The sequence below is a fragment of the Arachis hypogaea genome, chromosome 10 (genome assembly GCF_003086295.3).
Source record: "Arachis hypogaea cultivar Tifrunner chromosome 10, arahy.Tifrunner.gnm2.J5K5, whole genome shotgun sequence".
NCBI classification, from domain to species: Eukaryota; Viridiplantae; Streptophyta; class Magnoliopsida; order Fabales; family Fabaceae; genus Arachis; species Arachis hypogaea.
In genome coordinates this window covers 30496845-30511328 of record NC_092045.1, presented here as the reverse complement: position 1 = coordinate 30511328, position 14484 = coordinate 30496845, and the positions used below count along the sequence as shown (strand labels likewise).

At 30.5% G+C, this 14484-nt stretch overlaps 2 protein-coding genes across 2 annotated transcripts; both read right to left on the bottom strand.

Moving 5' to 3' along the window:
* Positions 1-8625: 8625 nt before the first annotated feature.
* LOC112715495 (L-type lectin-domain containing receptor kinase VII.1-like) lies at positions 8626-9767 on the bottom strand. Its single transcript, XM_025767273.3, has one exon. It carries the CDS (start codon positions 9570-9572, stop codon positions 8763-8765), a length of 810 nt encoding a protein of 269 aa, XP_025623058.1. The 5' UTR covers positions 9573-9767; the 3' UTR covers positions 8626-8762.
* A 1537-nt stretch (positions 9768-11304) lies between these two features.
* On the bottom strand, positions 11305-13041 carry LOC112717467 (methyl jasmonate esterase 1-like). The gene is made up of 3 exons (XM_072204757.1): positions 12550-13041; positions 11766-11897; positions 11305-11640 (listed from the first exon to the last, which is right to left on the bottom strand). Exons 1-3 carry the CDS (start codon positions 13027-13029, stop codon positions 11356-11358), a joined length of 897 nt encoding a protein of 298 aa, XP_072060858.1. The 5' UTR covers positions 13030-13041; the 3' UTR covers positions 11305-11355.
* Positions 13042-14484: the final 1443 nt, after the last annotated feature.

Here is a 14484-nt window from a genome sequence, read left to right as displayed (position 1 = left end):
TATATTAGCCAAGTTATACCACATTATTTTGATATATATTATTTTACTTTTATCAATGAATCCGCCAATAATGAGATGTATACACTTTGGTTGCTCTGTGTTCAGGTAAATGTCACTAACATACTAAAGTGAACTATTCCATGAATCGTAGATTATACACTATAAATATCATCTCACGCACCAAATTTTTCAAGATAATAACAAGAATTAAAAAAATCCTAAGTGCAAGATATAAATCATTATAAATAATAAAAAATCCATATATTTAAAAAGTCAAAGAAATAAGTGCAAGATATAAAGTTAGCTTGTATTTTAAAGAAAAATAAAATAGCCTAATTCAATCCATAATTTCTAATAAAAAAGTTTTTAACGTCCTAAGTTTGCATGACAGACTGCTGTATCTTTTTATTCCAGTCAGTGACAGCAAGCTTCTCTATGATATCCCGCTTTGAGTTATTTTCGTCATTCACCAAATCCACAGCTAGACGCATCCTTGTGTAATCAGAAATAACCTAACAGACAATAACAATGATATTACAAAATGGAACAAACATAACTTCATTAATAATGTTATTTTTCTTACCCATGTCTTATTACCGAGGCTCCAATAGCGAGTGAGTTGCATCCATTGAGCGACCCAAATACCACAATTATTCCTTTGCCACAATTCAATGCACATATTAACAAAAGAAAAATAACAAAATAACAAACCGCCAGAAAATTAAATTTTTACTTTGATAAATGGTAAATTTAAACGTACGATTCGGCAGATTGTTGCGGGACATCTGGTTCTCTGACTTTATACTTTGAAAATTGAATGTTTCTAAAGGAAGGTGTTTCACCAAAATTCTTTTCGGACAAAAATTCCTCTAGATAATTTAACAAAGTGTTAATGGCACTCATACGCTCTGTCACCAATGTGCCCTTTTTGAAAGAGTCCAGATATTTCACGACCTCGTTAAGTAAATCAACCACTATGAGAAACCAATGGCTATTGAGGTGAATTGGCACAAAAATCTACAACAACATCCGGAAATAACCTTAACTAAAAATAGTCATGAAATATTATTATATGAATTAATTGAAAGTTCAATAAAATTAACGAACTTGATGTAAAGTGGCAAGGTCTCCCATGAAGTTATCCTTGATGTATTTCATTGTGCGAACACAGTTCTGTTTCGGGCTTAACACAATTTGCTGCCATGAATATTAAACTAAGTTAGGAATCTTATTATGTTAATTTCTAGTCTACCTGGGAAGATATATTAAATTTGAAGACTAAATTTCGATATGCCAAGGGACTTACAAAAAATGTCGGTGGCAGAAACCATTGGTTAGCATATTTGTATCCTTTTGGCCCAAAATATCCTTTGGTGAGCATCGAACAAACTAAGGTAAGGACCTATGGAGTACAAAAAATCAGAGTTATTCTGCACCAATTCAAATTTAATATTTTTACAAGGATAATAAATAAATAAATGCTACAAAACTAATTCTTACATCACCAATTATTGGCTTGCCGGGCATTATAGTCAGAAGAGTTTTGCGTGTGCCACTACAATGATCGTTTGGAACAAGCACTTCCCTAAATTCATAAAATTAGAATATTATACTATAGTGGTATAGTAGATTATAAAAAAATTATATGACAAATTAAATATTAATTAAAAAATAAGTTAATTTTACTTACTCTGGATCCATATTGTTTCCAAATATGTAATGGCCAATTCTTTATTAAAAAATTTCATCTCTTTAGTTGGCCGAAATAAAAGGTCCAAACACTAAAAAAATAGCAACAAAAAAAAAGTTTAGTACTCATTTATTTTGATCAACAAAAAGTAAAAAAAAAATACAATTATAAAATAATATAAATAATTTATAAGTTCAATCTTTTTTTATTACCAACTATGATTACTAACCGTCTTTACATGTCATTTGTTTAATCTTTCGTATGTTTTAAAAAGTTTGACTATGTCTATATACTCAAAGTGTACACACAAAATCGGCCAAATATTTTTTTTTGCGTATTATAAATGAAAAATTTTTCATAGACTAACGGTTTTCAAATAGGTAAGTACTCACACGTGGCATGTCATCTCCGTCCATATTTGGATCGTGGTTGTCGTAGTAAATCCATGGAGACCCCGGAGGATGCTTTTCCGCAAATTGCAATTCTTTCTGCAACTCCAAAAAATATGATAATTATTTTAGACGCTGTTACTTATTTGTCAATAATATCATCTCAAATGACACGACATCAATAAAATTATTATAAATATCAGCAAATAAAATTTAGCTCCCTAATATTAACTAGGGTTCTAATCAACCTTCTAATGTCACTAACATGCACAATTTGATGACCAAAGAAAAAATCGGTACTCACGAGCCTAAAATACTCAACAATGAAGCTAGACATCATGTCTAATGAAAAGGAGATAAGTTGAGGAAGAGATTGTATTTAATGACTTAACATTAATATAGCAATATGTGAGAATACTAAAAAGTTCTTCACCCCTAAATGGTATTTAATGGTTGTTATTTAAAAATAAAAAGATAAAACCTTAACTGCGTTGACCGGTAATCCACGCTTTTTTCCCTTGCACCTCCAAGTACTCTTCTTTGTGACTGGTTCGTCACCCAAATACATTGAGGGATTGGCATCAAGTATTTCTTTCAAAGGGTCTGACAGTGGAGTAACAGGAGTATTTGAAAGCTTTCTGCGTTTCAAGGTGTCCGACGGCGATTTAACAATTGGAGTAGTAATTGAAAGCCTTGCACCGTCACTCCCACTTTTTGGTGAAGAACCAACCGTTTTCACAATTTCTGGGAGAACTGCTGTTATCCCTTGCACAACAGCTTCGCGAATCATCGTCGACAGTGTCTCGGCAACACCCTTTCCAAGCTACAAGATGCCATACAATAAGACACGTTACTTGTATACTAAGGTTACAATACAGCAACTATAAACATCACAAAAGATAATTAAAGACATGTTAAATAGAGTATGCCAAGAAAGTAATGCATATTCGAGTATTGTAGCCCAGAAAATGGATTACCTTCTCATCCAAGGCGGATAAGTCCATGTCTGATTCTTCCTTATAAGTTACAAAGGCATCCAGTGAGAGCTGCTTAAGCCAAATAAATTTCAGTATTTTTATTAGACTAAAAAAATTACTAAAAAGTGTTAGATTTAAAAGATCACGATAAACACTGTTATTTATAGAGATAACTAACAAAGATAACGAAAAATCTTTTTTTTGGAAATAAGGATATCCTAATAAATGCGAAAAGATATCTAATTTTTAAATTAAATCCAATTTTTTGTTAAGATATTGTAACAAATAATTAAGATATTTAATTTTTTTATTTGATATTCAAATTTAAATTTAAATTCAAACTATCATTTTTTCAAATTGTTTATTCTTATAAGTAGAAAATGTATGAAAATTTACTCCTTTTTATTTTTTTAGTAAATGATTAAAAAATAAAAAATTTGTCTTAGCATTATTCTTGGAGTATATGATTATAATATTAGAAAAAAGTAAATATTCTCATTTATTACTATTATACCTTTTTTAAATTATACGATAATTTGATAAATTATTTGTTTTTAAATTATAAATTCAAATAATTGTATTATTAATGAATATTTTTTTTTCTATTAATATAAATATTATTGCAATTATTTTATGATAGTTAGTTAAAAATTTTTTACCGAAAACATCTCTATAGAAAAGTTAGCAACTTTGCAAATTTTTGTATAATAAAATTATTGGAGCTTACGATTATACATATACGCTAGATAACACTCATATTTTTTGTTATTTTGAAGAATGTTATTTTTTTGTTTTCAATTTATCCTTTCATTTTTTTGTTAGATTTAATCATATTTATGGGCATTTTTTTAAGTTCACATTAATAAATGAATTCAAATTACAGTTCAGAATCCATCCCAAAGATCATAACCTTAAGTAAAACCAAACAAAATTCGATAGAATACATATACGCTAGATAACACTTATATTTTTTGTTATTTTGAAGAACGTTATTTTTTGTTTCGAATTTATCCTTTTGTATTTTTTATTAGATTTAATCATATTTATGGTCAAAATTAATAAAAAATCACATAAAATAACAAAATCATATTCTTTCTTGTAAGATTAAGGTATATTAAATATTAAAAAAAACAAATATTGAACATAACTATATTGAACGTAACTTAGAAGTCTGTGGCTCTTCTTTAAATAATTCGAGACAATTATTTTATTTTATCCATCTTATCTATTAATATAAAAGAAATATTTAATTTCAAATGTTGATTTTATTAAATATTTATCTTTTAAATTTATTATATAACGAAGATTTAAAAGCATAATTTAATTTAAATATTGTAAAATTAATATTAAATATAATTTTTTAAATATCTATCTTTTTGATAAAATTTTACTTGAAATCATTAATATTTTATTTTAGACTTGTTCTTGATAAAAAAATATTATCTAAATTTATTTAACACTATAATATTGTATCATAAGTAGGCTAACTAATAACATTAAGTAAAAAAATAATAAATTAAAAATATTAATTTTTTTCTGCTACTTAGATTAATAGTTGGTGTAACAATTTTTTTTGTAAGTATTAATATACTATTAATATTTTTTTTCTTCCAAAAACCTTTTTACTTAAATGAAATTATCTTTACAATATACTATTAATATTATGTAAACTAATATATTATTATAACTATTTATAATATCTTGAATTTTTTATCCTTATTTTTTATAACTAGTAATATTTTTGTGTAAGTACACAAATATATCCTTAGCTTCTTTTTTTATTTATTTTTTTCTATAAACATATTACAATTGTTAGTTTCCTATCGTAGTCAAGAAGATGGTCTGAATTTGAGTGATTTTTGTACATTCAGTCTAGTCAGGGTATTTTTACTGTTTGTAATTACAAACACAATGCTAATGTATAAATATCTAAGGTCTAGAATTCAATACCATAAGTATTATTTAAATAACTAAATTCTAATATTAGGATTATATTAGTTTAATCTCTAGAAAACTGTTCTAATTTAATACTAGTTACACTTCACTAAATTATACTAGTTATACCACAATTATACCTAATTATTTGTTCTTAGCCTAAAGAATCAAAGGAAAAAAGACAGATAGGTCCCTGACTTATTAAATTTTTGACAAATACATCTCTAACAAAATTTAAATACAAAAAAGTCCCTGACTTTAATAAACGGAAGACAATTTAGTCCTTCTGTCAATTTGCCTCTCATACACCAAACGAAACTGGCTGAAGAACGTTATTTTTTGTCATTTTGAAGAATTGTATTTTTCGCGTCGAATTTATCCTTTCATTTTTTTGTTAGATTTAATCATATTTATGGTAAAAATTAATAAGAAATCACGTAAATTAAAAAAATTATATTTTTTTCGTAAGACTAAGGTATATTAAATATTAAAAAAATAAATATTCAACGTAACTTTTTAGATTTGTGGCTCTTCTTTAAATAATTCGAGACATTTATTTTATTTTATCCATCTTATCTATTAATATAAAAGAAATATTTAATTTCAAATGTTGATTTTATTAAATATTTATCTTTTAAGATTATTATATAACAAAAATTTAAAAACATAATTTAATTTAAATATTATAAAATTAATATTAAATATAATTTTTTAAATATCTATCTTTTAGATAAAATTTTACTTTTAAAATTTGTTATATTTAATTATTTTAAAGCAGCTCATTTACTTTGCGCCAAAAATTAAAATTTTAGTCAAAATCGCCTTTTAATTTCCGGAAATTTCAACTTTGGAGTGTCTTCTCCCTCGTATCACATCTAGCTAGCTAGGTTACCACGCCAAAAACCCAATCTTTTTTCAGAACCTAAATAGTTGACTTATATTTTATTTAACACTATTTTAAATACAGCCTCTCAAACACTTGATTAGGAATAGGATTCAAAAGCTTCACAATTTCCTTCTTCTTATCCGGATTCTTAACAGCATCATTCTTGAGCACTGCAAGAATCTCATCAGTCGCGCCGCTAACAATGCTAAGAGGCTGCCGGCCAAGATGCTGTTGAATGACACTCAGCATGCCTCATAGGCAGCCCTAGTCTCTTTGCTCTTGGGCTGATACACGCCTTCCTCAGTGGCAGTGAGGACACTCTCTTCCAGGAGGCGCCGGCGCTTGCCCTGTCGAGACAGGGGCTCGGTCAAAGGGTCACGCTCCTAGTCATCACTGCATTCTTTTCCCGTTTCTCTGCTTCAAGAACCCTAGTCATTACCTCAGGTTCTCTCTTTGCTCTGCTTTCTAGTCTATTTTCTTTAATTAGTTAGTTAGTTAGAATTTGCATGTTGTTAGTGGATTTAAGCGGTTAAGATAGGTTAGGATTAGTTTAGTAGATCTTTGTTAAGTTGCAAGTGTTAGATTATGGCTATTATGGATTTAATTCCACTGAAAATTGCTTGATTATGCTGAATTTCTACATTGCACACCACATGCTTGATTGAATGCCTATGTAATGTTTTGCATTTTATTTATGTGTTGTATCTACTATAAAGATTAAATTGCGAAAATGTTAGGCACACTGTTCTTGGATGAGGCACTTTTGGCTATATTTTGATGCTTGTTCAACTTACAATTCATTAGCATATTGATTTTGTTTTGTTTTGTCAACACCTATAGGATTTCTATGTTCATAATTCTTGAATTTTGGGTGAATCCTCAATTTGTGTGCATTTAATTTGTTGTTTTCTACAAGTAAAGAACCCTCACCGAGAAAATGTTATCTACTAAAAAAAATGAAAATAGCCAACAACTTTGAGTATGCTTTATTTTTTGTTCTGGAAAAGAAGGATGGTATTTCAAAATTTATATAGGTTCCAATGAACAACGTGTTCTAATAGATAAAGCATAATCCTAAGATGTAAGCTTATGACAGTACTGATGTAAGCATGGTCTGAGTAAATTGGTGCCATCTTCATTTGTCCACTATAGACATTTTAACATAGAGCAATACTTGAGATGCCAAATTTCCAAGGTAGGTAATTTGGGTTTGTAGCTTCTATTTATTTCTTTCCAGTAGCCCACCACTTGCCAATAACTGCTGGATGCCCCTCATAATTTTTTGTTCCTGGAGTTTTGAGTTATCACAGATAAAACACTGTCTTTGTGATGAAAAAAGAAAAATTTTAATAACTCCATTTATTTATTCCTTTGAGAAACTGCTTTTAGATGGGCTTTTTGCTTTGCTTCTAGTATATTTTATGTTGGTCCTTGTTTTCAAGTTTGGATATGATCTTGCAGGGAAGATGATAAATGCTGTCTTTTTCCGGTCATCCTTTTTCTGTTCAAGTCGATACAAGCTCGCTTTGTCAATTGGCACATAGCAAATAGAGAAATCCACGATTTTTCTCTCTTTTGTCTGGATTCAGATGCTTTTTGGGCTCATGAACCTGGTTTATGATAGCAAATAGGAGGAAAGAAGTATTAGAATGTGAACATGGATGTTAAGCTTTTTGACAAACCCATTGCTTAGAAGGAGGCTTTGTTTCGTCGTGGTTTTGAGTCATGCTGTGTAAATACATTTAGAGATATGTATAGGAGAATCAATCAAGTACAAATCTGTAGCTTTGCTTCATTGTAAAAAATGAGAGAGTACAGCTTCAATGGATAATGCCAACAAAGTCTTTAATTGTAATTAACTTTTTTATGACTATATTATGTGTTTATAATTTCAATGTGTTTATCTGACCATTGACAACTCCCATTTTGCACCAGCACCTTGCTTGACTTTGCAATAGCTTTACCACTTTCTACCGAAACAACATTAACAAAGAGCTTCCCATCCCTTGGGTACCTACAAACAAGAGAATCAGCATTTGTTATTATTAACAGAACCATCTATTTCCTTTATTTTCCCGCACACTGAATTACTATCGAAAACAATTCTAAAATCAACATACAACTTTTTTAGCAGCAAAATTTGGATAAAAAAGTATAATTTTGGTGATTTAGACATTTCCCCCTTGATTACAATTACTTTAGAACTTAAAGATAAATCATCTTTGCTTACTTTTAACATGTCACTGTAGTCATTCAATATTATGGAATGTGGCCTTCTGATATTTAAACCATTTGACATGGAGTAGATAATAAGACTTTTTTAAAAAAAAAACTAATTAATTTATGTATTGTCATTCAAGAGAAAACAAAATACAATGAAGACCATAGAAAAACTAGAAATTGATATAATACTTGTCTAAGGTTTATATATGAGTAGTTTGTTGACAAATCTCAAGTTGAATGAATGATGAATGATCACGTTTTCTTTTTCTTGGTTATGTAATGTGTATCTTTCTTTTCTTTAGCTTATTAGGTGCAGACTAAGCAAAAATTTTTACCTAACAGCAATCTTAAGACATCATAAAAATAAATAAATAAATAAATAAAATATTGTGCTTATTTTGCTTCTTTACGTTAACCAAAGAAAGGCTTTCATTCCTCATCATGTAATATGAAAAAAATTGACAGCTGGATTTCTTCTATGAAAATGTCCTCAATAATATAATCAAGGAGTTTAAAAAGAATTACTAGATCACAATCATATGTTCATCAATTCATTTATGCTCTGATACATTATTTACATCAATCATATAATGTGATAAAATGGATCAAAAAATTCATCACCTAAACACATCATCTCCATAATTGCGTTGATGGAAAAAGATTCATCTACCCTCAACTACAGATTTAGACCAAGTAAGAGACATTGAAGAAGTATTAGACTGGCGAATATCTTCAAATGTTGGGTGTGTTGAATAGCTAAAATAATTAGAATACTCAGAAAAAATATCCCCAGATTTCAACTTTAGAAGCAAACAAGTATCCGCATTCTCATTCTCTGATTCTTCTCCTCCCTCATTGTTCCCTTCTAAAATACTCACAACTTGTCTCATGTTTGGTCTTGATTTTGGTTCAGGGTATGCACACAACAATCCCAACTGAAGAACCTTCTCAACTTGTTGCAGATTGAAGTCTCCTTTAGCACTTAACCTCTCATCAAGTGCATTCATTAGTTCCCCTTTAACCATTAGTCCCCACACAAACTCCACAAGAGGTGGCTTACCTTCTTCCATAGGCCTCCTTCCACACATGACCTCTAAAATCAAGATTCCAAACATGTACACATCCGTGCGAGTCGAGGCTTGTCCGGTCTTGATCACTTCTGGAGCCATGTAACCAACTGTTCCAACCAACTTTGTTGTGCTAGCAACTTGGCCATGGCTATGCATTCTTGCTAATCCAAAGTCTCCAAGCTTTCCATTCATATCCTTATCAAGTAACACATTGCTAGCTTTGATGTCCCTATGCAGAACTTGTTCTTCCCAACCTTCATGCAAATACAACACAGCAAAGGCCACACCTTTGATATTTCTTATTCTCTCTTCACAGTTCAGCATCATGCTCTCATCACAAAACACTCTCTTATCCAAACTCCCATTATCCATGTATTCATAAACTAACAAGAAATTTCCCATGTCTTTCTTGCACCATCCTCTCAGAGCAACCAAGTTTCTCTGCTTCAATCTTCCAAGGCTTGAAATTTCTGCTAGGAACTCTCTCACGCCGTCATTCTCTTGTGATATTCGCTTCACTGCCACCTCTGCGCCGCCTCTTAGAACACCCTTGCATTTGATAAAACATTCAAGTCTCAAGGATTCTATATTATAGCTAAACAGAACAACTTCACTTTAGTTCACCTTAATTAATTATCATCCATTTCCAAAATACTAAACTTCTTCACATAATAAATTTCCTCTTCTTTGATAAAATTCAACAAATAAAGCACTAGTTTTCGCTGTTTCCAAATTACAATAGTAGGATCTAAGATTCTGAGGCTTGCATTGCAAATTCCGCACCAAACGCATAATCAGTTCATCACCGCGAATCAACAATTGCGAACATACTAAGCGTATTAAGCTAACGTGAAAAAAAAAAAACAAAAACAGAACTCTACTTCACACACTATTGCATTAGCATTTATCAACGTAAATGGAAGAATAAGGGAAAAATAAAAATTAAATTAAATTACCTGAAGAGCCTTAAAATGAGAGAATCAGAACTCAAATCTTGTATCAGCTGCAGATTTCGAAGAAGCCTTGTTCTTACTCAACCGAAATATCCTCTCGTCTCTCTTCTGAATCACACTCACGTTCGTAATTGGTAACTGGTAAGGTTTCGTGTGATTAATCGTAATGAATGGAATACAATACTACTTACCATTCCACATTTTCTGGTGACTGCTTGTGCTTCGGTTCAAGGGTGTCGGAAGAGTACCCGTATGGATTGTGCGTTACAGCCACACCAGGATTCACCTGTGTTGATTTGCTTGAAATAGGTCTATGTATGTTCCTATGGCTCCAGAGAAACATCTTGCACCAAAGTCTCTTACTTCCAGAAGGAAGAACTTGGCTTGAGGAATGCCTTCTCAACATAACTCTATCAGCACTGCAGTGAGTCATCACAGACCTGAGGCTTTCAAGATTAGCAGCCACTTTACCTGCTGTAAGTTCCTGTAAATTCTCGAAAGATTGCGACTTTGAATCTGGAAATTGATGAATTGTATTACCGAGAACATCCCTTCTTTCCAGGTTTGAGCATGATCGAGTGAGTTAGGGAGAATCCCAGGAGGCTGCAAATTACTTCACCATTTCACCCTTAGGCTTGAATTTGGGCTTGGGCAGGATAATGGATTAGGGTTAGAATTTTTTTTTAATAGGAATTTAATTGTATTTTTAAATTATTAGAGATTTAGATGTTTGTAAAATAAAAAATTAAGGATATATTTATCTTTTTATAAAAAATTTAAATATAATTTGGTTTATATTGTGTAAATTGATCGGAACAAACCGAATCTAATAATTATAATACGAACAATTAGTTTTATTATTTTTCTCTAATAAACCGATTTTATTTTGAATTATTAAAAAATAGCTTATTAACCGGTTTAATAAAAATGTCCAATCATATTATGCCACGTATGAATGTCTTTAAAAAAAAGACATTTTTTGTGTCTTTATGTAAGTGGCCTCCAAACAAAATAGAGGGTAAAAGATATACGAAGACATTGTAACAACATTCTAAAATTAGATTTTATTGAATCTTTATTTAACTTGAGCGTTAATGTGTCTTTTACAAGTATCCTATGTATTTAATATTTTCTAAAGTTTGGCATATACCTAATCTAAGAAGAAATCAAGACATCTCCCTTTAAAGTGACGACATACCTCGTACAGACGCTCTACACAAAAACACATTCTATTAATCATAACGGTTTGCAACTATTTGTAAATTATGAGAAAGCTCAATGTGCTTGGACATCATGACCATGTGATCGGATCCCGAGATCTCAACAACACAATTAGGAGGATTATATGTAATCATCCACCGTTGAAATTTCGGATCTACAGAATGATCATTTTCCGTCATAACAAAGACGCGACTCACTGAACCGTATCTTGTGTGCGATAGGGCTAACACATTTATCATATCTTCATCACTAAATATTTTTCGTGGTCTTACCAGTGTTGTTGCTAGATTCCAGTCCTGTTAGACAGATTCAAACGAAAATAGTACATCACTACTTCATGCACATTTTAAACCGAGTTATGTTTATTTATTTATTGTATAAAATAATAGACAAATTAGAGCTGAGAATTAGAAATAGTAACCTGTTGTGGGCTAAGTTGATATAAGTAAGTAGCGAGGTAGTTTGGCCCGAAGAAGAATCTCGTGGCAGATTTGTTTGGTCCTTCATCATAAGCGTAGTAATTGTCTAGCAATGGCCTTTTCTTTTTATATCCCTTTTTATGAAAAACCAAAAAGATTTTAAAAAGAGTGGAGAAGAGAATTGAGATAACTGTGACGAAAACTACCAAATGCACTTTTTTATATAGATGAAAATTTGTTTAGCACGTTTATATTGTAAATCGAAAAATTTTTTTATATAAATAAGATATGAACAGAAAATAATTAATATATCTCAAATGCAGATGAGATATAATAAAAGAATGTGATTTTTATATAGATGAAAATTTGTTTAACACGTTTATATTGTAAATTGAGAAAATTTTTTATATAAATAAGATATGAACAAAAAATAATTAATATATCTCAAATGCAGATGAGATATAATAAAAGAATGTGATTTATGTGTAGACAAAATATGTATATACTTATCTTAAACTTACTATAAATGAGATAAGTAATATGATGTAAATTCATAAATATTTTTTAAATAACGTATCAGTAAATAAAATATTTAGATTATTTATTTAAAAAGAATTCCAGTGACTTCAAATTAACCCAAAATTAAAAAAAAAATTGAGAAAAAGTTTTAGATGCTTTTATTCTTTTTAACAAGACGAAAACTATAAGAAAGAAACAACAAATTTGAGGAGTTGAAATAGCAGCAAGCATGGAAAAAAAGAGCTGCCAGTGAGGGAAGGTGCATACCTGGTCTTCTTGATTAATGGTGGAGATATTGAGCATTGGACCAGGCATCAAAGCAGCAGCAAAGACCGCCACAGAAATCTTATGAGGAAAATGTTCCATGGCATGGGATATGGCTAGGCCACCAAGGCTATGACCAACAAGAACTACTCTTTGACTTTCACCCACTGATGAAGCCATGAACTTAGTCAGAGGCTCAAAGTACTCAGAAATTGATTTGAGCTCCAAAGCCTGCTTTTGGTTGACCCCTGAAGCTGCCAAGTCTAAGGCAGTCACATTGTGACCCCATGATTTGAGAAGTGTAATAACCTTGTACCACGACCATGCTCCGTGGCACGATCCATGCACTAAAACAAAGTGATGCTTTCGATTTTTTGATGACTCTGATGATGATGATGATCCTGACTTGCTTGTTAAAGACAATAGGATAATCAAGAACAAGACGAAAACTAGTGTTTGGTGATGCTTCTTTATTTGCACCATTGTTTCAACTTCTTTGCTACAATAAGGACTTAGGATTCTAAGAAAATGCGTAGCTGGCATCTATATAATACTCCCCAAAACGTAATTTGTGGCATGTTAACGTGATTAGGTTTCCGAGGTTTATTAAATATAAAGAATATTTCATTTTATTTTAAGTATAAGTAGACAATAAAAATACTAAAAAAATGAACAATAGATATATTAAATGTTTATTTCACTAGGTATGCAGATGATTATTCTAATATTAACATTTAGGTGATTAATTTAAAAATATAGTATATTTTAATTTGATTGATAGTTATTCATATTGTTTAAAAAAGTTATTGATTATCTAGCATAACCCTTTTTCAAATTATACTGGCAAGTCCAAACTTCCCGTCAGCATTGTTGGGCATTTGCCTATTTTTAGGATTTTGGTTCAAATAAAAAATTTAAGGATTTAGATTATGTGTCTTTATATGCCGAGGTTGTTATTAATAAAATTTTTTAAATTTTTTATTTTAATAAATACATTACAAATGTTTTAAAAATTCAATTTTATATCTTTTTTTATAAAGGCGGGGTGGCAAACGAGTCAAAATCCGTGAGCCAGTTTGCATAACTCACCAAAAAATATGGATTGGGTTGAAAATTTAAAACCACTCTAATTAAAAAGTTCGTCTAACTCGCGGGCTATGGCGGGTTTCAGTAGGGTGGGTTGAGCTTCCTCGGTGGGTCTGTATTTTTTTTTTTGTAATTGAAGATATTTTAAGTTATAATTTGGATTATGTTTTAGATTTGATTGATTAGAGACTTGAAGATATTTAATTATACATTTTGAAAAATGTTTGTTTTATTTTTTACAATGTTAATTTTATTATTTTGTTTCAAAATACTTGGTTGATGATTACGTTTATTACATATTTAGAATTATAAAGACTTTAATGTTTGTGAATTTAGAAATTATAAATTTTTTTATGTTTTTAAAATTATAAATTTATTGAAATGGTTGTGAAATTATATATTGTTTAATATTTAATGATTTATTAATAAAAAATAAAAAAAATTAATAAAAAAGAAGAGAATCGGCGGACTTAGTCCTCCAACTCGCCGTTAGGCAGGACAGAGGAAGAATTCAGAACCACCCCACTGTAAGACCCCGGATTTCTTAAAAAATTAAGTAATGAATTATTTGTAATTTCTTATATTTATTTATGGGTTTATTTTCAGAAAGCTATTTTTACCAAAAGTAATTAAATCAAAGTTAGGTGAGCCAGACGAGAGATAAAGCGATGTTGACAAAGAGGGACCGCGTGACCAGAAGGGAGATGCGCGAGGAGAGAGAGAGCACGTGCAAAGGGCAAATCCACCGCCAAACTGCCATCACTATTTCATCATCACTATCGTTGAAGCCCGCGTCACCATCGTGCTTCATTGCCATCGCAGAGTCGCCAGAAGAGGAGCTCAGATGAGAAA

Bases quoted from the DNA above. Each gene is read 5' to 3' on its own strand.
- LOC112715495 (XM_025767273.3), bottom strand. From the start codon at position 9,572: ATGGGAAATTTCTTGTTAGTTTATGAATACATGGATAATGGGAGTTTG.
- LOC112717467 (XM_072204757.1), bottom strand. From the start codon at position 13,029: ATGGTGCAAATAAAGAAGCATCACCAAACACTAGTTTTCGTCTTGTTC. The intron at 11,898-12,549 runs GTATGCACCTTC...TTTCATAAAAAG, and splicing joins CCATTAATCAAGAAGACCAG to GGATATAAAAAGAAAAGGCC. The intron at 11,641-11,765 runs GTTACTATTTCT...TCTGTCTAACAG, and splicing joins ATCAACTTAGCCCACAACAG to GACTGGAATCTAGCAACAAC.